The sequence below is a fragment of the Panthera onca genome, chromosome A1, assembly GCF_046562875.1.
Source record: "Panthera onca isolate mPanOnc1 chromosome A1, mPanOnc1 haplotype 2, whole genome shotgun sequence".
NCBI lineage: Eukaryota > Metazoa > Chordata > Mammalia > Carnivora > Felidae > Panthera > Panthera onca.
The window spans coordinates 215,294,059-215,320,013 of record NC_138339.1 but is presented as its reverse complement, the minus strand read 5'-3'; the positions used below and the strand labels follow the sequence as shown (position 1 = coordinate 215,320,013).

Below are 25,955 nucleotides of genomic sequence, written 5' to 3'. Positions count from 1 at the left end.
GCACCCCCCACTCCGAAAATATTCTTAAGTGAAAAAATTAATGAACTAGGTTTGCATTTCATCCACGGGTTCTTCTATGCCAATCAGAGGTGACTCTGTCTGGTCCACAGTTAACAAACATCCCAGCTGCTATCTCCAGCCAACACCAAACACGGGAGGGACTGACGGACCCTGAAAGCGCAGGGCATAGATGATGTCATCACCCTGCTGTTCTCCGTCTCCAGGCTACCTTCCCAAGCCAGTCCACAAATCAGAGTCACCAGCCTTTACTGGGTTACAGAGGTTTTCAAAGAGTGGGAGGTCACACAGGCGTCCAGGCAATTAAGATGATTCTGGGTGGCTCAGGGGGTTAAGCGTCCAAATCTTGATATCCGCTGAGGTTGGGATCTACAGATCGTGAGACGGAGCCCCGTGTCAGGCTCCTCACTGAGCAGGGAGCCTGCTTGGGAGTCTCTCTCTCTCCCTTGCTCTCCGTCCCTCTGCTGCTTGTGCTCTTTGTCAAGAATGAATGAATGAATGAATGAAGAAAGAAAGGGAAAAAAAGAGAAAGAGAAAGAAAGAGGAAAAGAAAAGAAAAAAGAAAAGAAAAAAGAAAAGAAAAGAAAAAGAACCCCAACAACTTCTCGAGGAGAAATGTCTGCAGCCACTTTCACACGTGCCATTTCTACTCCAACCTTCGAGACTCTTTGGAGCTTATCTTTGTTTAAAGGTTTCTATTTATCCAAAATAACCACAAGTCATTTCGGTTATTATGTATTAGTCCAGTTTATTAAATAATGAAACAAGGTTTATGCCACATATTCCAACAATGTTTAAATAAAGAGCCTGAAATATAAAGGCTTATGAAAATGTATAGTTTTTATATAATACATACTATTTCTAGCTCATGAATAAATATGAACAGGGGCCATTTTTAGATCACAGATCAGCAACATTTAGCATCAATGATTACACAAATCCACAAGCAAACAAAAAAAAATCCGTTATCTTCATTTTAGTTATAAAAGCTAAAAATCCTTTTGCCACATTTAAGCAATATCCAAGGAGGTCGGGGGACTTGTAGCCACGCCCCTGAAAATAAGGGAACCGAGTCTCCAAGTCCCTAAGTTCTTTCCTGGTTAGGAGCGTGGCAACTGCATGAACTCTTTCAAGAAACAGAAAAACCAAAACAGGTTAAGATCCTGTTCTGTATAATGTGTTTAATAAAGCTACACTGGAGAAATACTCTATTTTTGTCTCAAAAACGTGCTCAGGTGTTATGGTGAGGTTTGAGTTTCTTCTTATCCTGGTATGAACATATGCATAATTTGAATAAACTGACATAATGAATGTTGCAGGACGTTGACTCTTTCCGGTCTTCAAAAGGATTTGCTTCTACTGTTTTAGAAATTATATGTACACTTAAAAATATATGTTTTCTTCGTTAAAAAAAAAAAAGTGACTCTTAAAAAGTAATCCTTTAAACTCACAGAACTCAAAAGTGAAAGCCTTTCCAGAGAAAGCCCTTACCACATCAATGGAATGTCTTGGCAAGAGGGAAGAAAATCTCCGTCTAAAGATACGGTTCAGTACCAGGAGTGGGAGCCAAGTGAGCTCAGCTCTGCAGAGTCCCATCCAGATTGGGCCAGGGGAGCCGGACTTTCAGCTACGTCTTTAACCCGTTAGCCCCTACATGCCACGCCACCGCCTCTTCCTCTCTCTTTTTAACGACTTTGTCTCTGGTTTGGAACTGCAATTCTGCCTCACAAAATGTTTCTCCAAGTAAACATTAATAAAGAAGGCAAAGTGGAAGGGACTGGCAGCTAAACTGCGCAGTCCATAAGAAAAACCGGGGTTCCTTCTTTTCTGCTTCAAGGGAGGTGGCCGGACACACCAGGCACCTGCTGAGCACACGCCCCCGCAGGAGGGTCTGCCCCGGAGCCCCAGTTAGTGTGTATTTAATGTTCTCAAAGGCTAGAACTGAAGGTACCCGAGTAAATATGTTCCCTGCCCTGGGGCAGCCCGCGAGAAGTGTATAAAGGTCTTAGGGCTCTCGGAGTCACTTTTTATTTTCAAAGGAACAAGATGAAGGAGAGAAAGAGAAGGGAGAATGATTTTTGTTGTCTTTAGAAAAAGAAAGGAAGACACTATGGACCTCTTTCAGAAACCAGAAAACAGGTGCGGTACTAAAGAAAGAGTTTTTTTTAAATGTCAAGCAAGTGTTTTCCATCCAGACCAATCAGGAAGCCCAAGACAGGAAGTATTTGAACAGACGATCACCTGAACTGAAGGAAAATCTGGGAAATCCGGAAAAATCAATTCTTCAATTCACTCGTAACATCTTGCTAAGGAAAACGTAATAAAACTGTAACTTACACTGTGCTCTTTCTTTTCACAAGGACTCTAACAACAGGCTTTGTTGGGGGTTCCAGTGAGAACGACTCTCTTCTTTGCACCCAACTGTGGATGCTGGGATTCCAGCCAGATGACAGCGTGACTGATGTAAACACACTGACCCTCAAGTCAAGTGATAGCCGCTACTATTTTCTTCATTTGAGCCTCAACATCAGTAGATGTCATATCTCCATTTTACAGACTGAGAAATAATAAAACTGGGCTAAAAATCAGAGCAAATTACCAACATTACCTGAGACCAAACCCATGCGGCTAAAAATCCCTCCCGTCAACAGCAACCTTGCCAGTCTCAAAGCCAAGGTATCTCACCATCATGGGTTTAGATATTAATACTTTGTAACAATTCCTCACAAAGGTCAAGCCTTCAAAGGCTTAAAATCACTTATTGTAAGTGAAAGATCCTGCCAAAATAGGAAATTATAAAGCAGTGCAATATTCCAGAGATCTATTTCCTGCACTGTTTACACCTGGAGTTGAAAGGGCCAGGTCTCCACGCGTGAAATGTCTTCAGCCGACAAGAAGCAAACGTCCCCAGAAGTTCAGGAACAGTAATACCCTCTTGGAGGCTCCATTCCGTGGTTCCTGCGAGCTTCCCTAGAGCACTCTGCTATTCTCAGCTGTTCGCTGGAGGGCAACAGGTGCTACCGTCCCCTGGAGAAAACAATTCACAGTTCCTGATCTTCTTGCAAGTTTTCTTTAGCAAGAAACGCGCACTTTGCATGCCGTCTTTGATGTCCAAGGGCACTTCCATGGTAAGGACCAGTGTTTGCATGTCAGTTTGTGGCATTAAACATTTGATGCAGAGCATCCATTGCCAACACACAGCAATGTGCACTAACCCCGTCTTCGGCTGTTGCTCACGCATGCTTCAGAATCTGTGACGAGCCAAGCAGTGAGAAGCAGCGTGAAACACAGGAAGCTTGATTGTTTCGCAAGCAGGCGTTTTCAGAGCGCTGTCTCGTGCAGCCTGGACTTGTCACAAATCCAATTTCTTCAACTGCTCATAGGTCACAAAAAACTGCAGTTATTGGTTGAGGCTGACAACGAAAATGCCATCTGAACAACACTGACACATAAAAACGGACTCACAGTACATCTAACAAGTATGTCCGGGCAGACCACAGGCCATGCACATGATTAAACACCCGGGATCCTTATCCGCCCCCAAAGGTCTTCCCATTAGCCTTCCCAAGGCCAGCCTGGAACAGAACAATCACAGCTTAGATAACATCAGTGCCCTAGCGTCTGTTCCAAGAGCCTCTTGGAAGATCACGTCCACGCTGACCAGCTTTGGTGACTGCTGTGCGCAGACTTGCCCAAACAGTAAAATTCTATGTGAAATGAAAGACAGCAAGCCCTGGGACGCCCTCTCGAGGGTCACCACTAGGCAGGCCTTCAGCAGGGAGGGGCAGATAAAGAGAAACAGAGATGGTGAAAACCACATTCCCTTCTATATAATTCTGCCTTTTCGTGTCTAATGAACGGCTACTTCTTTCCTGTCTCCCACTTTGGCATACAGGAAACACTGCTTATCAGCCCAATAATTCAGGAGCTAATTCCTGTTTAACCTCAGGCGCTCTCTAAAATAAGCATTCTACAACAGTGCGGTCAGACCGCATCCTTCCCAATGGTGGCTAAGGATATAAAATCCTTGTCTCTCTCTCTCTGTAATCGTAAATATTCCCAGCTTCTAAAACAGACTGAATAGAAGTTTGTATTGATACCATTACCTTTCAATAACACTATCACTATACCAAGATTCACTTGGCCCAGCACAGAGACTTTATACCTTCTAAGACAGAAAGCAAATAGTTATTTCTTAGAATCGGAGGAGCTCAAAAGAATACGAACCCACTTCTAAATTATCATTAATAACATGACAGTTTATACAAACAATATTCCTTTCGCTGCACCTTTTTTTCCAGACGTACTGCGACAGAAAAGGATACAATGATATTCCAAGGACCAAGTCTCAACCAATTCGGCCAAAACCCTTTATACAGAGCAAAAAACCCTTCATTCTTCCATGTCTGTTATAAGGGAAGGGGAGGGGGAGACAAAAGTTAACATCTAACTTTCCAATCATGTCAAATGTGTTAATACTCAGTAGGCAGACTGAATGATCAACTTTTCTTAAAAATAAAATCCTGTTCGAAAAGACTGCTTAAAAACTCAGTGCCCTCTGCCTCTTTTTCTTCTTTAAAGGCCTCTTCACGGGAGAAGACGTCCAACCAGCCCACGCCCAAGCAGACAAATGGCAGCGGAATGAATAAGAAGTGGGATTTAATTCCAATTAGAACCTCTCGCCTCCTTGCCACTCGGGCTCACAAGTAGGTTGGAAATAAAAAAGTGAAGCAATGGTGGTAAAGATGTCATTCAGAGCACCACTATTTCATGTCATTAGGTGAATAAAAACAAGTATCTCTGCGTTGGGAAGGTAGACTTGAAGTCTAGGACGGGCCAGCATCACGCCAGAGAACAGGAACGGCCAAGTGGCCCCGAACCCCGGGCGGCCGGCAGTCCGGTCAGGGAGACAGACAGCTGCGAACCTCCCCCCTCTCAGGAACAGTAAGCCCCACTGTTTAAACCGAGAATTATTGTCAGAGTGACGTGTTCTTTCGAGAGATGTCTGAATGAAGGATATTCATTCCAGTCTGACTCACGGGGAGGGAGACACATTTTGGAAGGAGACACACAGATATCAGAAAGCATGACTCTCTTCTCAGCCTGTACAGCAGAGCAGAGGTGTAAAGAAAAGGAACTTTCATTTCTAAATATTCGTCTAGATTTTGTATGTATAAAAGTTAGCCCCAGTGTGACCCAAACTGGGTACCATCTCAGGGCTTCACAGAGCATCACTCATGGTAGTTATAATAACCCTCAAAGTTTAGTTACTTCTCAGGTTAAAATATATGCATACATATATATGTGGGTGCATATATATATGTGTATACATATATATATATATGTATACACATATATATATGCACACACACAAAGATATTCACACGCATCTGGGGGGCAGTTTCAATGATTAAAAACAAACCACTAGAATGTTGAAGATTAAGTAAAATAAGCTTGCTTATTTCAACATCAGTGTCTTTCATCATTATGAATTATGCTAACAAGGTTTTACTACGTGAATCCAGGCACTGTGCTCTTTGGTAAGCATTCTTTCGTTTTTACACTAACCCTGTGACACAGGTGCAATTACCGTCCCTCCTCACTAACGAGGAAACTGAGGTATGGAGTCTGTACATCAACCAAAGTCATACAATTACAAGGGACAAGGGTTTTGCTCTAAACCGTTGTGGTTTTGACCATGCTAAGAAACTCTTCAGGGGGTAACATGGAGGCTAATGAGCTGTGACAGGACCCCGCAGCGCCGCACAGGTGACTGCGCCCTCTCACCTGGAACAAGCAGTCCAGGGTACCAGTGTAGCCCGAGCACCTGCCGTCTCGAAGGACTCTCTGATTCATCATACGTGTTCTCACAACATCCACAGGGTTTGAGGCCAGGGCCCCGGCCAGACCACAGGTGAAGCTTGAGCTATGAAAAAGATGCCAACGGAAAAGCAAAAGTTCACCGCCGAGCTGCCACCACCACTAAAGGCAAGAAACAGCATCCTCCCAGACTACGTTACAGTGACATGTGACAAGACGGTACGTTTCCAGGAAGACGCCCATCTCTAAAGCATGGCACAAACTTCTTAAATATAGCACTGATTATAAATTTCAGCCTCAACTAAGAATACCTGTGAGATTCTGGAAGGTCAATCATAGACACATGAAGGAATGTCATGTGTTAATGAACTCTGGGGCAGAGCTTTTCACATTGTACAGGTGTATCAAATCATTATGTACACTTTGAATAGCTTACAATTTTGTCCGTTATACCTCAGAAAGCTAAAAACTGAAAATAATAGAAATACAAAGCCAAGTTAGAGAATACTAATCATGATATTGCTCGTGCAATAAAGTACACAATACTTTTGTAGACAGATTTGCATGTGACTAAAAAACGAGCTGTTGACAATGGTTACCCATGTAAACAGACAAGGACTTTCACTTTTTCCTGGTTCACTCCAGAACTGTAATTTTCCAAATATGAGAATATAATACCTTTATAATATACCTTCTTTAAAATTTCTATAGATTTGTAGCAAATTGCCACCCTGACCTCATGCATACCTAAAATATTATTTTTTTTGAAATCTATAAACATACAGGAGGTGGGTATACACAGTGTCTCCCATCAGGCCCGAGAAAATCAGGTGCTTCTTGGCGAGGTCATAGACTGGGAGCTCCACACCGACGACGATAGCAGCCCTCTGCGCGGTAAGGGACACGCCCTGGGTAAGAAGACGAATAATCAAGACTCAGAGAGCTCTTCCCGGAGTAGGCCTTGCCAAAAAAAATGTAGAGTGACAGAGGAGAAAAGACCAGAGGGTAAAGAAGTCAGAAGCTCATGTCCAGTTCCGATTCTGGCGCTAACCGTATGACCTTGGCCAGACGCTGGCCAGGACCAATCACCTCACAGAAGCTCAGGTTTCCTAGTACATACTGAGAAGACTGTCCTAGATGACCCTTACGGTCTATTCTGTGAACTGACAGGTCAAGAGAATACCAGGAAATGGCACTCCATACCAGCGCTTGCCTAGTAATGGTCTGCACTTAGGGACCAGGAAGACATACACATCACAAAATGCAGGGGCGCCGGGGTGGCTCGGTCGGTTAAGCGTCAGACTTTTGATTTTGGCTCAGGTCGTGATCTCACGGTTTGTGGAATCAAGCCCCACATGGGGCTCTGAGCTGAAAACACGCAGCCTGCTTGGGATTCTCCCTCCCTTCCCCCTCCCAAAATAATAAGTAAATGAACCTAAAACAAAAATAACCCAGCATTTAACTATAACCTAGAAAACCCTCCTCTATGAGAATCTTTTAAAGAAAAGTAAACAACAAAGTGCTCAATCTTCTTCATAATTATACATAAATTATTCAAAAGGTATTTTAAAATATGACATAATCCTTACATTTCCATTTTCCAGACAAGGAAATTAAGGAAGAAAGTAACTTCAAGGGCAGACGTCACTTGTCTTCCCTTACTCCATTTCGCCTTTCAGATTAAATAAAATGATAGGAACAGAAAGAATAAATTCAAAGGGAAAAAGGGAAGAACTAAGGTAGCTGGCTCTGTTTTGCAGGCTTACCTTCCACAATCCTCTCGCTCCCTCCTGCTGGTAAATGTTAATGAAGTTGCCTATCATTCCCCCTTGAATGGTGCTGCTCTGGGCTTGCATCCGTATCTAGAGATTATTTTCAAGATTAACATGAGAAGGAAACAGCACATTTCTCCCCAATGTAGACCTTTGAATATCATTTGATCTGTTGTTTAATAACCATTAAAAGAAAAGAATCATAGCATAAACACTATCGTCATGCTAGCTTTAAATGCCCTTTGCAGACGAAACATTTTTAAGGTTTGGTTCTTAGGCACTTTGGAATCAACAAAATGCATCCAGTAGAATCCAGAGCTCATTAAGTGTCCAAAAAACCTGATTTTTTTTAAAAAGCCTTTTGAAAAGGAAAGAAAATGACATTATGTCCTTACAGGTTAATAAGCAGGAAAGAGAAGGTGATGGTAATACTAAGATTTCACATAATTAATAGGAGCATCTAGCATATTTCGCAGCATGAAGCATGGACAAGCAGATTTCTTAAATTAGTTACTTCAAGCCACTACTATTTCCAACCAGCTGAACCAAAAGGTATGCAGGCGAGCTGAGCAAGGGATAACCACATGATGTCCGTCACACTCCGTTAACACTTGAATGTACAAATACACTCGAGAACGGCTGTGGAATTCACATGACTGAGATGCCAATGTAAAAATAATGTTTGATGTAGCTCTCTGTATTTTTTTAATGTTTACTTACTTTTGACAGAGAGAGAGAGAGAGAGACAGAGCATGAGCAGGGGAGGGGCAGAGAGAGAGGGAGACACAGAACCTGAAGCAGGCTCCAGGCTCCGAGCCATCAGCACAGAGCCCGACGCGGGGCTCGAACTCTCGGACTGTGAGATCATGACCTGAGCCCAAGTCGGACGCTCAACTGACTGAGCCACGCAGGCGCCCCAGCTCTCTGTATTTTTTTTAAATTAAAAGGGATTTCTCACTAAAAATCGGTACCTTATTTTTATCGAGGGAGCAAAAACATTACCTCCGACTTCTAAAGAAAAGCTGTTACTGCCACGCAAAACACAGGAATGGCCTATCCCTAAGCCCAGCATATGTTTAAGATATTAAAGGGAGTATGGAGATCTTTCTCCGCTTTTCCCCGACAAAGGGTAAAATCAAAGCAAAAGCACCTTCACACGTGCTGCACCCTGACTGTGCATTAAGTGTAATGCCCTCAACACGCTGCTACATAAGGTGCTGACATCTGTCAGAATCTCCTAGTAGATTGAAGGCTCTGAGGGCAGGGTCCTTATCATACTCATTTTTGGACTCTAAGCACATAATACGTCAACTGGCAGAAGGTAGAGGCATAGTGGATGCCGGTTAACAGGAACAAAAAGGAGAGGAAGGGACAGAGACAAACATCTTAAGAGGGATGAAAAGCAACTCCCTGCCTAATTTCTATTTTGTTCAATTAGTTTATTCCCTTGGGGCACCCGGGTGGCTCAGTCGGTTAAGCGTCTGACTTCGGCTCAGGTCATGATCTCGAGGTTCGTGAGTTCGAGGCCCGCAGCGGACTCTGTGCTGGCAGCTCAGAGCCTGGAGCCTGCTTCGGATTCTGTGTCTCCTTCTCTCCCTGCCCCTCCGCCACTCATACTCTGTCTTTCTCTCTCTCTCCCTCAAAAATAAATACACATTAAAAAAAATGTTTAATTAGCTTATTCCCTTGCCTTACTCCAGAAAGGATTTAAGGAGGCAGTTTCCCTGTTATTATCAATAAGATCATCCACCTTACCACACTTATGTCTAACTGTAGTAAGGAAATATTTCCATCACTGTATCCTGAAATCAAGTTAGCAGATAACATCACACGCTCAGAAGTAGGTCATTAATGAGCAGACCTGTACAGAACTTGCAGCCTCTCGATTTTTTAATGAACCAATAAAACCAGGGAAGATTTTCAATGAAAAATGAAATTCAAATGTACCCGAGCCTACATTTTTTTTCCTGCTTAGTCACCAAAGACCTTGTCTCCACAACGAGCTCTACTTTTGATGTCCCTTATCAGTGGGAGATCCTCCCTCATGGGAGGGCCTTCATGGCACTCCAACTGTAAACATTTGTTTGCAAAACTGTTACATTCGCAGACTTTCATTATCTGCATGTTGTTCCCAGCAAGAAAATGTGGGGGGAGTGTGCCTATCAGATATGGATAGCACTGCTTACTTTCAAAACATCCGTTGGATTAGCGATGGTTGAGGATATGACTCCAGAGAGAATTCCACACACCACATTTATCAGTAGAGTTTCATCTATAAACAAGCACACATTATTCAACTTTTCATTATCAGTAACTCAAACATAGGTGCAAACTCATTTGCATACCTCTTGTATATCTTAAGGGAATAATTACATTTCTGCTTTATGAATCAAGCCATTTTTAAAATGTTAGGAATTCTGCTGGCTTATCAGGACTTTGCCTAGCAAAATTACTTGACATCTATTTGCTCTCAATTTGTTGTTTTTGAAAAATATTTACTTATTTATTTAAGTGATCTCTACACCCAGTATGGGGCTCGAACTCATGACCCAGAGATCAAGAGTCGCACACTCTTCCGACTGAGTCAGCCAGGTGCCCCAAACTTACTTGACATCTAAAAAGTATCGTGCAAAGTGAGCAGCCATCTGCCAATTCACTTTTATGTGTAAATGCGTATCACTGTACTAATTAAGATGAAGTATATCTCATAAGAGAATAAAAAAGATACACTCCGGGGCACCTGGGTGGCTCAGTCAATTAAGCACCCAACTTCGGCTCAGGTCATGATCTCACGGCTCGTGAGTTCAAGCCCCGTGTCAGGCTCTGTGCGGACAGCTCGGAGCCTGGAGCCTCTTTCGGATTCTGTCTCCCTCTCTCTCTGCCCCTCCACCACTTGCATTCTGTCTGTCTGTCTCTCTCTCTCAAATATAAATAAGCATTAAAAATCTTTAAATAAAATAACATAAAAGTAAATTTTAAAAAAAGATACACTCCTATGAGATAACCATGAAGATAAAGTTTTGAAGCACACCATATATATTTAATTTGAAGTGTACTAAAGTGCTAAAGCATCTCAGCCTCTGCTGACCACTCTCACGCAACAGTCGGCTGGCACTCAAGAATTCAGTTCTTAATACTACGAAAGGTATTCACTGCTTTCCTGAAAAAAATCCTGATTTTAGAAAATTTTAAGTGGGCTAGAACTATAACAACATATCCTCTAGTCTAGGAGTTCTGTAGATGAGGATAACTAAAATATTTGTAGAGATTGCTCCTTTTAACTGCTGTTCCCCTTAATTCAGCCAAGAACTGACTTGCTTTGGGGTACCTGGGTGGCTCGGTCGGTTAAGCTTCCGACTTTGGTTCAGGTCCTGATCTCACGGTTCGTGAGTTCAAGCCCCGCATCAGGCTCTGCGCTGACAGCTCAGAGCCTGGAACCTGCTTCAGATTCTGTGTCTCCCTCTCTCTTCCCCTTCCCCTGCTTGCGTGTGTGCATGTGTGCACACACTTGAGCTCTCCCTCTGTCAAAAATAAATAAACATTAAGAAAAAAAAAGAACTGACTTACCTTAAGCGTGGTTCATTCAGACTTTATACCCAGAGTTCTCTTCAGCAGTAAAGTCACAATTAGGCTCAAGAAAATCTGATCTTGACTAAAAAAGTCACACAACCAACCCACCTCCTGTCCACAAGTAGAGAAAAGATTCTTCACTCACCTTCTGGGTGTTCAACAAACAGTCGCTTCAAGCTCTGGTAAGTGCCTATCTTGATGGTGCCATAGGAAGCCTGGCGTAACATCGCAGGGGCAATCCTGTCAAACCAATGGACAAGAGCCCAAGAAATTCTAAAAACCAGGCACCTGGGTGGCTCAGTTGTTAAGCTCCTGACTTCGGCATACGGCATGATCTCAGTTCATGAGTTCGAGTCCCCCATCTGATGAGCTCAAAACCCCACTTTGGGTGAGCCCTGTTTCTCTCCCTCCCCGCCACTCTCTCTCTCTCTCTCTGCCTCTCACTCACTTGTGCCCTCTCAAAAAAAAAAAAAGAAAAGAAATTCTAAAAAGCACTTTAAATCCTATAGAAGACACACACACACAGATAGTGGCCTTCCACAATCAAACTACGCTCAAGCAGATTTCTCGAAATTCAAAATCTAACAAAAATATAGTTGGGTTCCGTAAAATGTGTGCAAATTAATAGTTCACTAAGTGAAAGTTCAGCCCCCTGTAGTTATCCTTAATGAAAACGTAAGTGAATGTGGAGTTCTATTCAAATGAAAGGGCTGTCCTTTCTTGGGACAAAGCGCCTCGAGAAATCTGCCCTCGGCAAGCATCTATCACTCTTCAGCTGCTGCTCTAGAGCTCAATTCCCACCTCCTCGGAGGCCCTGCCCCAGTTATTTCCTCTCCCTCTCTTGGCCATCCTGAGCCCAGAACCACCCTGGGGCAGTTATCTGCCCCAGCTGATCCTCCTCCTCCCTCTCCCCTCGCCATCAAAACTCCCCTCACCAAGGTGACCAACTGACATCACTGCCACTGCATCAAATGATGTGTTTCACTTAGTATCTTACATAACCTCTCCGCGGTACTTGCTGACATCCGCCCTTTGTCCTCCGTGCTGTGGTCTCCTCCCTGAGCTCCGTTACATCCCCCTCTCCCGTTTCTTCCCTTTTCTCTACAGCCTCCCTACCTCTGTTTCCTGGGGTGTTCTGGGGAACTCTGCCCTAGGCTCTCTCTTCTCTCCCCGCTCCACGCACTCCCCGGGTGAGCTCGTCTACTCCCATGGCTTCTACCACTGTCCAAGACTGACGACTCCGAAATTCCTGCTTCCTGCATCGATCCAACGATGCATTTCCAACTGCCTCGTAGATGTCTCAATTCGCATGTCCCACACCCACCCCCAGATCCAGTGTCCCATACGGACCTAAGTGTCCTCCCGCCCCAACCAATCGGCTCTCCTCTTTGTTTCCTGACCCAGAAAATGGAACCTCCATCAACACCTTGGCTGAAAACCAGAAATCAAGACATTAGCCTTGTCCCCTGCTTCCTCCACACCCCCTCGTCTGTTAGGTCACGTATCAGGTCAACCCTATGCCCTAAACAAGCTCTCTTCTTTCTCTCTGTCCCCAAGACAATCCCTCTGTTCAGAAAATCGTTGTCTCTGCTTCCTGTGCGACAGCCTTTTTCCAGCGTTGTCAGTTCTCATTCTTTCTCCCTACGGCAGGCTGGCTTCTTTTTACCACCGAAACCCTATCACGTCAGTCCCCCTACTGAAAACCCCCCAGCACCTTCTGCCCGCCATAGGCCCAGCAAACTCAAGCGCTTATGGGCACCGGGCAGACACCCTGAGTGCAGCGGGCTGGGTCTCATGCACCCTCGCACGTCCTGCGAGCAGCAGGGGTTTCGGTAAACCAGAGAAGGCACCCTCGACGTCCTAAGTGAATGAACACGTGCCCAGATGTTGACTTTTCTCAAGAAAATGGACTCCCCGGTTTCCATGTGCAATTTCTCATAGTTTAAAATATCGGCTCGAGTGAGAAACAAAAACCTTGACTGGTAGGTAGGAGGGCTGTGAGGCACCCATTTGGGACCTGTGGTGTGCTAGAGGAAATCAAGATGCTTAGCGTGTCCTGAGGCCGTCCGTGTCCTGACCCCTTATTACGGCTCCAACTCCAGCTCTGGCTACTCAAAAACTCCAGCACTATACCTACGCCGAATTACTCGCATGTAATTACTAGAATGTACCACGCTTTCTTGTGCGTACTGCTGACTTTGTATAAACACAGTCCCCCCTCCTTTTTCTTTTTTAAGTCGGCTCCACAGCTACTTAACAGCCCCACTGTGGGGCTTGAACTCACAACCCTGAGATCAAGACCTGAGCTAAGATCAAGAGTCAGCTGCTTAACCAACTGAGCCACCCAGGCTCCCCAGTACAGTTCCCTTCTAACTTCGCCTGGCGAACTCACTCTTCTTGACCCTTCAAGCTTAGACCCAGCACCCCTGGGGTCAAGCAGCCTTCCTGAAGCCCACCCCCTCCCCTGCCCCCACAGTCTGGGCTCGATACCCGGCCTCTACCAGGCTCTAGTACTCGTTATCAGACCGCACTGTAATCCCGCTGACACACCTACAGCCCCCCACTAACCGACAGCCCCTTCATGCCTGTGTGTGTGTTGCTGCTGACCCCATTTGTCCCCCGGATCCAGTCTCACCCTTCTCTGTGATGCTCTGCGCCCTGAGAGGGTGGTGCCCACGGGTCACGTCACTCAGGCTCCCCTGCCAGCTGACTTCAGGGGGGATTCCACCAGTAGATGATGCGAGGGACAGAGGAGGGGGAAGAGGTATTCTCTCCCTGGCCACTCCCAAAGCATCCCTCGACAACTACTGTTTGCTCCTTCCAGACGCCAGCCCTACCAGGCTGTTAACACCATTCCTGTCCTTGTCCCTCTGGGCCTAGGGTTGGTAACAATTTCTCACTTCGCTAGTTTCTGGGTACCTCAATATCCTTCCTCTGTTCCCTTAACCCGTAAGTAGCCCCTTCATTAAAGCCTCCCCATAGAGGGGCGCCTGGGTGGCTCAGTCGGTTAAGCGCTGACTTCGGCTCAGGTCACGATCTCACAGTACGTGAGTTCGGGCCCCACGTCAGGCTCTGGGCTAACAGCTCAGCGCCTGGAGCCTGCCTCAGATTCTGTGTCTCCCTCTCTCTCTGCCCCTCCCCTGCTCGCACTCTGTGTGTGTGTCTCTCTCTCAAAAATAAAATAAACATCAAAACATTTTTGAAGTCCCCTCATAGAAACCACCCAAGTGAATTCTGTTTCCTGCAGGGACCCGGGCTCCCATAGGCACCTGTCTCACTCGCTTTCCCAGCCCACACCTTCAGCACACCGTTCACTAAATGCTGAATTACAGAAAAGTGGTTCACAACACTTACCCACGGAGACTACTCTATCGTTTTCACTATAGCAAAAACCTGGGTAATTCAGAATAGCCAAGGGGAAGGGCTTTTTTCAGAGTGACATGGTGAATTATGGAATGTTTTGTGGCAACAAATGTAAATTTTGCATTAGCTGTATTTGAATACAATTAAAAAAAACATACTTCCAACACAACGTTCGCTACATAAAAGGTATGTAGAAAATAAGGTTGAAATGAAAAATGAAAAAGCTACCAAGCTACTTGCTCTTTTCAAATACACTTCAAATGTCTACTTTTTCTCTATGAAGTCTTCAATTTCAGTTGATTCATTTAACAGGTCAATAGTCCAATATAAACGCACAAAGGTCTACTTACCCTGAATACAGGGCTCTCAGCCCTTCTTCTCTGCCTATCCGCACTAAGGCGTGCAACATTCCTCGATACCGGATTTCTCTAAAGTTTGCGTCATTTGTCTGGCCTTGAATCTGGAGCCGTGTCTTGGTTAAATCAATTGGAAAAGTACCTTAAAGGTTTTTTAAAAAGACATATTTCACTTGATAAAAAGAAATTCCACCAAATAAAGAATACATGGTGATATATTCCTGAGAAAATATTTCGACTGTAATGTAAACTAAGAAACAGAATTAAGAAATGGCAGATACTTTGCAATCTTTTTTCTATTAAAAAAAAATTAGAGGGGTGCCAGGTGGCTCAGTTGGTTAAGCATCCAACTCTTGTTTTTTTTTCATTTTTTTTAAATGTTTTATTTATTCTTGAGAAAGAGAGAGACACAGAGCATGAGTGAGGGAGGGGCAGAGAGAGAGGGAGATACAGAATCCAAAGCAGGTTCCAGGCTCTGAGCTGTCAGCACTGAGCCCGACGCGGGGCTCGAACTCACAAGCAGTGAGATCATGACCTGAGCTGAAGTCGGACACTTAACCGAAGGAGCCACCCAGGCACCCCAAGCATCCAACTCTTGATTTGGGCTCAGGTCATGATCTCACGCTTCGTGAGATAGAGCCCCGTATCTGCGTTGGGCTCTACGACAGTGTGGGGCCTGCTTAGGATTCTCTCCCTCTCTCTCTCCCTCTCTCTCTCCCCCAACCTCCGACCCCCTCCCTGGCTCACACACACACACACACTCTCTCTCAAAATAAACATTTTTTAAAAATTAGGAACCAAAAGATTAAAAATACACCAAAAAGTGCATAAATGTATTTTCTTTTCTTTACATTTTTATTTGGTTCCCATCTTACTCTACATAGGATTTGAGAGGCTGCATCGCTGTAAAAAAAAAAAAAAGGTACAGGAAATGATTTACACCAACCGGAAATCCATTTTAAAATATGTTACCATCTTTTGCATGTGTGAAGGCTAAAATCAGGTCCAATATGAAAGAGGGGGGGTAAGCTCATTTGCTAAGGGAGTTTCTCACTCTGTGTTCTGCAGTCTAGAAGTAAATCTGTGAACGCAGGTACAGATGTTAAACACGGCGCCCAACAGGTAGTCTACCCGAATTCTGAACACTGTCGGGAAACTCGATTCGCTGTGGAACGGAGAGCCCACCCCACAGGGAACCAAGTGGGTGGGTGGTTAATGCGCCTTAAGCCCTCAGCCCCGGGCCTCACCGGCTCCCCAGGGGCAGCCTCTGTCCCAGGACAGCAGCGCCCGGGCCCTGGAAGCAAATCCCAGCACCTGGCATTTGGCAGCTGCACAACCGGTATCCGGTGAAGCAATTCCGACAGGGAACAGACAGCGATCAATGGGGTCTGATGTGGAACTGCACCGGAAGAGGAAGCCACCAGTACAACGTGGACCGTGTGCGTAATTACGGAGTGACTGCGCAATGACAGTCAGACCTGGCCCCCGCGGCCTCCTGTGCCAACGGTGGCCAAGTGGCGAAAAGCACAAGGGAAACAGGGACAGAGGGACCCTCGGAATGACTGATAAAACTCGTTTGATTACCAGGTTCTACTTTCTCCACACTGAACTTTGGCCCCTAAACTGCTGGGAGCCAAAATGACTGTTTGTCTGAAAAAAACATACCAAAAGGAGGGTGTTTTGAAATCGGAGATTAACGTGTCATATTCCCGCATTCTGTGTGTCACCTCCAATCATATCAAACACCAGAGAGCGACCTTAACTTTTAATTGGCATCACGTGCAGCACGTGAACGACCCCCCCCCCCCCCCCCCCCCGCCCTGCCAACACCATCCAGGCCAGGCCGGGGGCGGGGGGGCGGGTGGAGGGGCACCTTACCGCATTCGGCCGTGATGGAGGCCAGCCCTCCGTACACAAAGGGCTTCCAGTTGAGGGCCGACATCCTCAGCACGGTCCCTTCTCCTTTGGTTAGAGGAACATAGCCTCCCACAGGGCTTCTCCTGGACACAAAGGGGAGGCATTTCAAAGTCGTGACTTCCCGCACAAGCAGTTTCCCCTTTAGGCTTGTGTTCCATTTGGAGAGCATCGCAGACGAATGCCCTCCACGCCTCCCCCCCCCCCCCCCCCCGCCCCGGACCCCACTTCCCGAGGGGGGCTCACCTGTATAAAGCCAGGCCCAGCTCGCTACTAAACCGCATTTCATCCCGTTCAGACCTTAAGTAACGCAACAGGCTGGGAAGCTGAGATGGGGTATGTACTGAGCACAATGGAGGCTATTTTCTGGGCTGTCCATTTTATCTAACATCTATTCACGTTCACGCAACAAATATTTGTTATTTGTTTGCCACTGTCTCAGTGAGTCCCTCAGGCGCACCGAAAAAATGTTGCAACCCAGTGTCCTAAGGTGAAATGACAATTACTGAAAAGGACCAAAATATACTTCCAGTTCACACTCTGTAAATGTTGGTGTTCTTTTCTTAACTGCACCGTGTTAATAGCTGGGAGGCAGCTCGGTATGAAGGAAAAAGGCGGACTCCGGGGTCAGAGCCACACCGCTTCCTTCCTAAGGAAGCTCCCGTTCATCTCTAGGTTTTTTTCTCCATCAATATCATCACCATCGAGGCAGCCAACACAACCAATTGGGGTTGGAGCCCATACTTTTATTTGCTAAACTAAATAAAATGCCAAGCTTTTAATCCTATTATGGGGATTAAATATGTATTTTTAAACTAGCACAGAAAAGACCCTCAACAAATGCTGCCTTCCCTCTTCCTGTCACTTAGAAGGTGCTCACACACTGTGAAATAAACATATTTACATGCCTGCCATGCCAGGTCCCCCACATTCATGACACATTCTGCAATTTTAGGCACTTTCAGTTGGTAAATCTGGCCTCATGTCCATTAACAGGAAAAACATGCAGATAAACACACTTTTGTGTATATAATATTAACCATAATTATTCTGGGTTTAAAATAAAATTTCGGGGGCGCCTGGGTGGCTCAGTGGGTTAAGCGTCTGACTTCGGCTTAGGTCATAATCTCACAGTTCATGAGTTCGAGCCCCCCATTGGGCTCTGTGCTGACAGCTCAGAGTGTGGACCTTGCTTCAGATTCTGTGTGTCTCTCTCTGTCCCTTCCCCACTCGTGCTCTCTGTCTCTCTCAAAAACAAACATAAAAAAAAATTTCTTAAATAAAATAAAATTCCTAATTTATTATAGTCATTATTGGTAAGAGATACACCCAGTGTTTGTAATCTGCATGTTTTAGGAGTTTCTCAAGACTATATTTCTCAAGAAAAGTCACCATTGCCAAAAATGTCAGTTAACAACAAGGCCAGGGGGCTTGCTTAAACTAAGAAAAAAACACAAGGAACCCAAAGGAGACTGTAAATGGATCTACCTATAGCTATTCTCATTCATGGACATTAACCGAATTCAGACTGGCTACAAGTGAGTAAGATAAAAGGCTCTCTAAGAATGGAACCTGAAAATCATCATTTGCTTTATGTGTTTCAGGATCAAGAACAAACTGTGCCCCCCAACACTCAGCTCAGCCCCTTATTATCCTCAAAAACATTTAGTAATATCTGCACTTGATCTTAGCCAAAAGGCCGAGAAGCGATAATATCTGAATGTAACTAATTCTTAGTCTTACTAAATTCACAATAACGAATACTGTAGGTTAAATAAACTGTCAGAACACATTAATAATAAATCCAATAATTCATTAACTGTCTAGTAGTACCTTCCATAATCCATTCTTGGATTCTCCTGAATTCAGTTAAAAAAAAAAAAAAAAAAAGCAACAGGGGCACATGGATGACTCAGTTGGTTAAGTGCCAGACTTGATTTCAGCTCAGGTCATAATATCACTGTTCCTGAGTTTGAACACCACACAGCCCTCCATGCTGACAGCGCAGAGCCTGCTTGGGATTCTCTCTCTCTCTCTCTCTCTCTCTCTCTCTGCCCCTCGACATTCTGTCTCACTCTCTCACACTAAACTTAAAAAAACAACAACAAAGCAATAACTACATAACAGTGATGTGTGGAAATGCTGTAACTTTAGAAAAGTATCTGATATAAATGATTTCAGTGGATCCCCCAACAAGTTTGGGACAGGAGGACAGGAAAACAGACTAGGAAACAGAGTCCCAGCAAGGTGCCTTGTCCAAGGCCACATGGCTGATGGGGCAGAAATGGGGCTCCAACCCAAGTGTTCTGATTCCAAGTACAGCATTCTTTCTGCTACCACCTGAGGCTGTATGCAATCATAAAGGAGTGATGGTGTTTTAATTAAGGAGAAAATATTATTAGGCAGCTTCAAAAAGGTACTATTGCAGAGAAAGACAGATACCATATGTTTTCACTCATATGTGGATGCTGAGAAACTCAACAGAAGACCAGGGGGGAGGGAAAGGGGGGGGGAGGAAAGTTACAGAGAGGGAAGGAGGCAAACCATAAGAGACTCTTAAATACTAAGAACAAACTGAGGGTTGATGGGGGGGGGGGGGAAGTGGGTGAAGAGGGCACCTGTTGGGATGAGCACTGGGTGTTGCATGGAAACCAATTTGACAAAGTACAATATCCTTATTGTTATTATTTAAAAAAACAAAAAGGTACTATTGATAAGGTGCATCCTATAAACAACAAAAATGTGTTTAAGATAAAGGTATTAAGAGGATATAATATTCAGAAGGTAGATAATCAATATAAACAGTAGCAATTTATTTTTCCAACAAAAGGTATATGAAGTCAGTGTTGAAACACTTGGGGGGGAGTTTTTTACAGAGGTGAAATTCACATACTCATTTTAGTGAGCAATTCAGCGGCACCTCATACATTCAGGATGTTGTACAACCACCACCTTTATCTAGTTCGAAAATATCGCATCACCAGTCCCCCCTCCCTCTGGCTTTCCCACCAGTCCTCCCTCCCTCTGGCTTTTACTTTCTTGGACGTGACACTATATATGCATTAAGTATCTGTGTGGAACATACGGCTCCTTATTAGGAGTTCCTAACCTGACTGCAGAGTTTCCTAAAAGTATATACACTAGGGCCCTACCTACTGAATGAAGATCTCAGGGACATTGCGAGCATCTGTGTTACTGAAAATCAGCCAGTTAAATACATGGCAGCCAATTCACACCTTGGAATACTTACTACTTAAATTCCCATTTTAAATAGTTAATGCTCAGTGATGATGTTACAGGTGATCTTCTTTTTATTCATCTTATTTAGTACTGATTTTTTTCCTACACATGTATGTGTGTGTGTCTTTATATATACAGACACACACACACACACACAAGCCATCCTCCAAAATGTTAGCAGAACTTTATGCGAAAGGGAATTATAACTGATCTCTAACTTAACGACAAACACAACATTTTTTTTAAAGACTATTTTGTCATATGACCTCATGCCATCTCACTGAGTCACTTTCCATTTTCCTGCCTCACCTTATTTGTTTTACTAGTTTAGTTTTAATGTCTACTTTTGGCTACTTTTTCTTCCATCGGTGTTTTTAATTAGATCAAAACCCAAAAAAGCTCTGGATTATACTCATATGCAAGTACCCCAGTAGAGCTCAAAACCATTGTGGAATTGCCTCCCCCTGGGTTTGAATCAAGTGGATGGAGCACGCACCCATTTGGTCCTATTCCTGTGAACCACCGGTGACCATAAACTGATCTTCCACAAATGCGCATCCATTCCTGTGCTCCTGGTTACACTGTAAGAAAGTACTTTCTATTCAATTCCAATTTTTTTTTTTTTTTTTTTTTTAAATTTTAACGTTTATTTATTTTTGAGACAGAGAGAGACAGAGCATGAACGGGGGAGGGTCAGAGAGAGAGGGAGACACAGAATCTGAAACGGGCTCCAGGCTCCGAGCTGTCAGCACAGAGCCCGACGCGGGGCTCGAACTCACGGACCACGAGATCATGACCTGAGCCGAAGTCGGCCGCTTAACCGACTGAGCCACCCAGGCGCCCCTCAATTCCAATTTTTAAAAGTTAGCAGGAAGAGGGTAAAAATTACCTTTGGGCTCTTCTCTTTTCCTTTCTGAACGCTAGGACTAGATTCCGGATCAGTTAAGTTTACTGCCCACCTTCCCAGGTTAATGCTTACTGTGTCAAAGAAAGAATATGTTGGCTTAAACAGCAACCAGAGAGTATCAGTAGTCGGTCAAACACCCGAACAAAAAAGGTTCTGGAATGGAAGACGTTATGTCCCCAAAGCCATGCTGGCCACAGCCAGCTGAGATGGGGCGTCAGCTATCCCAAGTTGCAATCTTTGGTAAGCTAAATCATTTCGTTGTTCCGGAGCTCTCTTTGTCCTAGCACAATTTTGGGCGGGGGCGGAATCCCAACTCTACTCAAGTCCCAACACTGACAGGCCAGCACAGTCAGGCAGACTGATGTGTCCTTAGCAGTCTAGTGTCTGGGCAACATCTTGGCCTGAGATCCAGGGAAGGAATCACAACTTTGCAAAAACTCCAGTGCCAGATAATGGTGCTTGGGAATCACTTCCCACTCTGCACTCCTCTTCTAGGCCATACCCTCTGGCCAGACCAAACCCAGTCACCACTTCTCTGCTGCCTTATAAACACAATACTAACAACAACAGCCTTCACTATCAAATATCTGATATGACAGGCATTGCTGTACGTTTTCCACATAAAGGATTTTATTTCATCCTTACAAGCCTATGAAATAGGTATCCTTATCCACATTGCACAACTGAGGAAAGACCGACCACCTCAGAGAGGAAGAGTGACTTTCCCTAGTCGCACAGCTACAAAGTACACAAACTAAGGTCTCCCTGAAGGAACACGTGATCTGTCCTCTATGTACTACAAAGCCAGACACTATTTTTCCAAAGTCTGTTAAAAAATATTTGGGGGTGGGGCACCTGGGTGGCTCAGTTAAGCGTAGGACTTCGGCTCAGGTCATGATCTCACAGCTCATGAGTTCGAGCCCCTCATCGGGCTCTGTGTGGACAGCTCAGAGCCTGGAGCCTGCTTTGGATTCTGTGTCTCCAGCTCCCTCTCTGCCCCTCCCCCGCTTATGCTCTGTTTCTGTCTCTCAAAAATAAATAAACCTTATGTATATACATATATATATATACATATATATATTTCAGGAGGTGGGAGGGTAGGAAATTCTGCACGTTCTGAATAAATGTGTAATTTTTCTGCAAAGGAAATACAAACTTCCCATCTATTTTTTTAAGTGTTACTTGAGTAAAAATGTCTTTGATACAAATAAAGGATTCTAAAGGCGTCTCCCTACACTTAAGATATGTACTAACTTACCATATCCCCTCTCCTCTGTTTTCTCTTAGTACTTATTTTCTCCTTACCTCATTTGCACAGCTGCAAAGAGAGGTAAAATACGGTACGGTAATTGCTGCTGGAACTTTTGAAAGCTTTCCAAGTTCCTGTTATATAATTAATTCTGGGTAAGTTCTTTCAAATTTACGTGTGTTCCCTTTTCAGTCTACAGTCTGAAACTGGAATCACGGTCTCTAAAATGATCCCTCTTAAATCTTTATTCCCCATATGTCTGCCTTTCATTGGACTTTCCCTATTTCCAACTGCCTTTAAAGGTACAGTATGCAAAATAAGCTCATCACAGACCTATGCAACGTGAAATTGAAAAGGCATCTTAGAAGTCATACCTCATGTCACATGAATTAACTGAGCCCACGAACACAAAACTTGGCAGCGGCAGAGCCAAGACCAGATTCATTCCTTTCAACTTTTTTCACTACAACAGGAGGACAAATCGACCCCTGCAGGGCAGTCCCGACATTGTTCTGCTATTCTTGCGCAGGAGCGACAATGCTGAACCCTGCAAACGCTTTACATCAAGTTACTTACACCTAGAAAAGGCGCTACAGTGCAGCGCTACATGAACCTTCCAAGCTAATGAACTGCCCCCGTCCCTCCAAAGGTGAGCCAACCCGGCGTGTCCGGGAGCAATTCAGAGTACAGCGAGCGTGCCCTCTCCCAGAGTAGGAAGCTCGCTGGCGCCCGGGCTGCACACTCTGAATGAACCGCGAGTGGGAGGGATGCAGAGACAGGAGAAACGTACCGCGGGGGCCAGGGCACACACGCCGAGGTCCCACATGGGCCTCACACTTGGGATCTGAGACGCTGGGCAGGAGTGACCCCACGCCCCCAAGCGATGAGGCCCGGGAGCCGGCGCCCCTGCCGGAAGAGCGGGGCCAAGCCCCGGAACCTCGCGCCCCGGGCAGCCGGGCCCCTCACGCAAACCCGGGGGCAGCGACAGCCCCCGAGAACGCCCGGCCGCGTCGGCGCTCTCAGGAACCGCAGTCCGACCGCAGTCCCAGTCCCGGCCGAGGCCGACCGGAGGGGCAGCACCGCCCGCGGCGGGGCAAGGAGTCCCGGGCCGGCTGGTCGCGGACACCGTGGCGAAAGAGAGTCGGGCGGGCGGAGGAGCGAGCCGGAGCAGGCGCGGAGCGGCCATCGCGGCCGCGGCCCGGTGGTCAGGCACTTACCCGGCGCCGGTGGCTCCGCAAGTCCTCCTACCCACGCTCAGCTGCGACCAGAGCCGGCCAGCACCGAAGCGGGAGAACACGCTGCAGCGCAGCGAGGGCAGCACAGCGGCTTGCGTCCGGCCCCGCCCACCCCGCCCTCGCGGCCCCGCCCCCCGCCTCGGCTCCCATTGGCCGCTCCGGCCGCGGCCACGCCCATGGCAGCGGGCGACTGGCTGGCCGCGGAGGCACCTAGATATTGAGTAGCCGGCTCCCCACCGACAAGGGTGGTAGCTGTCGGGGACTCGATGACACCTCCCACGGCCTTGGGTCTCGACTCCGCAGTGAAAGAGAAACTTTAGGGAACGCACCGAGAGCCACGGAACAGGAGGCTTCTCAGGGTGCTGATTCTGTGTCCACGTGAACCCCCGAAGTCAGAGGAAGTAAACAAACTTGCACTTCTTTTTTTTAATCCCAGCTTTTTAGTTTGAAAAATTTCAAAACCGACTGCTATGGACAGTGTGCACTTCTCTCAATGCTACCATTTCACATTTGCGTTCTCTTCACTAGATAGATTCCCCCCCCTTTGCAAAGTTTCACACAACACTGCTTCACCCCTAAATACCTCACCACTATCACATGCAAGAAATTTAATGCAACTTCTGTTATATCATTTAACATACTGTTTTTTTTAAAATTCCCTTTGTTGTCTCAAAACGTCATAGACAAGCACACGTGCAAACACACGTCTTTGAAAAATTCAGGTTCTACCCAAGATTCACCTGTTTTGCTTAATAACATGTGTCTTTATAAACTCCTGTAGTCTACCACCCAAGTTCTAGCACTCCCACTTTTTAAAAATCTTTCATCACTTGGACGTATTTGAAAAGTCCAGGCCAATTGTCTTATACACTGTATCAATTTAGATTTATCAAATTGTTTCCTCATGATTAGATGCACTTTATTTTTTATTTATTTATTTAATTTTTTGAGAGAGAGTATGTGCGGCGAAGGGCAGAGAGAGAGGGAAACAGCATCTGAAGCAGGCTCCAGGCTCCAAGCTGTGAGTACAGAGCCTTACGTGGGGGGTTGATTTCCTGAACTGGGAGATCATGACCTGAGTCGAAGTCAGACGCTCAGTCTCAACTGACTGAGCCACCCAGGCACCCCTCTCATGATTAGATTCAGGTTAAACATTTTAGTAAGAAAAGTAGGAGGTGATGTGTATTTCCACAAGAAGGCACAGTGTTCTTTAGTCCCATTATCCGTGATGCCAAGATGGATCACTTAGTCCAGACATGGGCTGGCAGATGTCTCCACAAAAATGCTGTCAAAAGCTCAGAAATGATAGAACTAAAACCAATGAATCATCAAACTAGTAATCAGTAAAAGTTTATTGTGCACACATCAGGAAGACAGTTTGCAAACAGGAAGCACTCAAACCAAACACGGAATGAGGCTCAGGAGTATGTTGTCATTAAGCAGCTAATATAGCAAGGAAGCAGTGGCTGCTCTTCACAGTGATTGGTTATAAAATGAGAATTCTCTTAAATGACAGGGAATTGGTCAGTGGTTACCTCCTATCAACCTTAAGCGTTCAAGTCTTGCTTATGATTTCGAGAGGCATGAGCAAGAAATGACCCAGAGCGAGTTAGTCTTGCAAATCTGCTCAGAGAATTTTCCAGGCTGGTCTCCGTTTGTTTTTTATTTTGACAACCCCTCTCTCCCACCACAACAGAGATTATCTGCAGTAATAGGCTGAACCCAGCTAATATTTTTGTCCAGGGGGTGTAGCACGCACTCATGAACACTTACCAAATGGTGATTTTTCTCATGCTGTCTATCAATCCTTCTACCTGTCTAAAGAAGAGTACCCCCTTTTTTCTCCTTTTCTCTTTTTCCCCCTGCTTCTCAACCCAGTCGCAGCTCCTTTCCCCTCCTGTTCGAGTAACAGTGTGGACTCCTGTTTTTTAATTCAATTTAATTCAATTACTATGATCAAATACCCCAGTATTATTTTTGGTGCTCAAATTGCCCATATTTGGCCAGTGGAAAGCCCCACACCTGGCTCCTTTATTCTTATATATATCCTATCAGTCTTTGAGCACTTCCTTGTTTTCTAACACAAGACCTACTAACTTTTCATGGACTGTTCTGTGCCCTAGACAGGAAAACCCTAGTTCCTTTTAATAGGAAATGGCACTTAGAAAATTAGATCTGAGTACTTGCTGTGCTCACTGCTTACTGGGATGTTATTCTTCTCCTTAAGTGAAAACCCTAATTCCCGATTTAAAAGGTATCTTAGAATATCCCCTCTCCTCCATTTTCAGCATCAATCTATGTGTTCATTTATTCTACAATGTACAGAAAATAGTTGAGACTTACATACCTGTACTATCAGCAGCAACAAAATTTCTAAACTCAAGATTTCTTAGCGGTTCTTTGTATCTTTATAATACATCCTTCTAAATGGTGTACAGGTAGAGTACCACACTCAAATGTTACTTGAATTAATTGCTTGTTGGTATGGTTATGTTCTCTATTCGAAATACT

At 45.1% G+C, this 25,955-nt stretch overlaps 1 protein-coding gene across 2 annotated transcripts in view; it reads right to left on the bottom strand.

The window, feature by feature from the left end:
* Positions 1–746: 746 nt before the first annotated feature.
* Positions 747–25,955, bottom strand: part of SLC25A30 (solute carrier family 25 member 30) — a 39,733-nt gene continuing 14,524 nt past the window's right edge. The window contains exons 1-10 of one of the 2 annotated variants that reach the window (XM_060637150.3): positions 23,427–23,544; positions 16,778–16,899; positions 14,894–15,041; positions 11,326–11,420; positions 9,797–9,882; positions 7,605–7,700; positions 6,622–6,746; positions 5,806–5,944; positions 4,344–4,424; positions 747–3,412 (exon numbers count right to left, since the gene is read on the bottom strand). In XM_060637150.3, coding sequence (XP_060493133.1) covers positions 3,371–3,412; positions 4,344–4,424; positions 5,806–5,944; positions 6,622–6,746; positions 7,605–7,700; positions 9,797–9,882; positions 11,326–11,420; positions 14,894–15,041; positions 16,778–16,841 — 876 coding nt within the window. In that variant the 5' untranslated portion in view covers positions 16,842–16,899; positions 23,427–23,544 and the 3' untranslated portion in view covers positions 747–3,370. Of the gene's footprint in view, positions 3,413–4,343; positions 4,425–5,805; positions 5,945–6,621; positions 6,747–7,604; positions 7,701–9,796; positions 9,883–11,325; positions 11,421–14,893; positions 15,042–16,777; positions 16,900–23,426; positions 23,545–25,955 lie in introns of those variants that run through there. The other variant, XM_060637151.3, reaches the window with a different exon arrangement.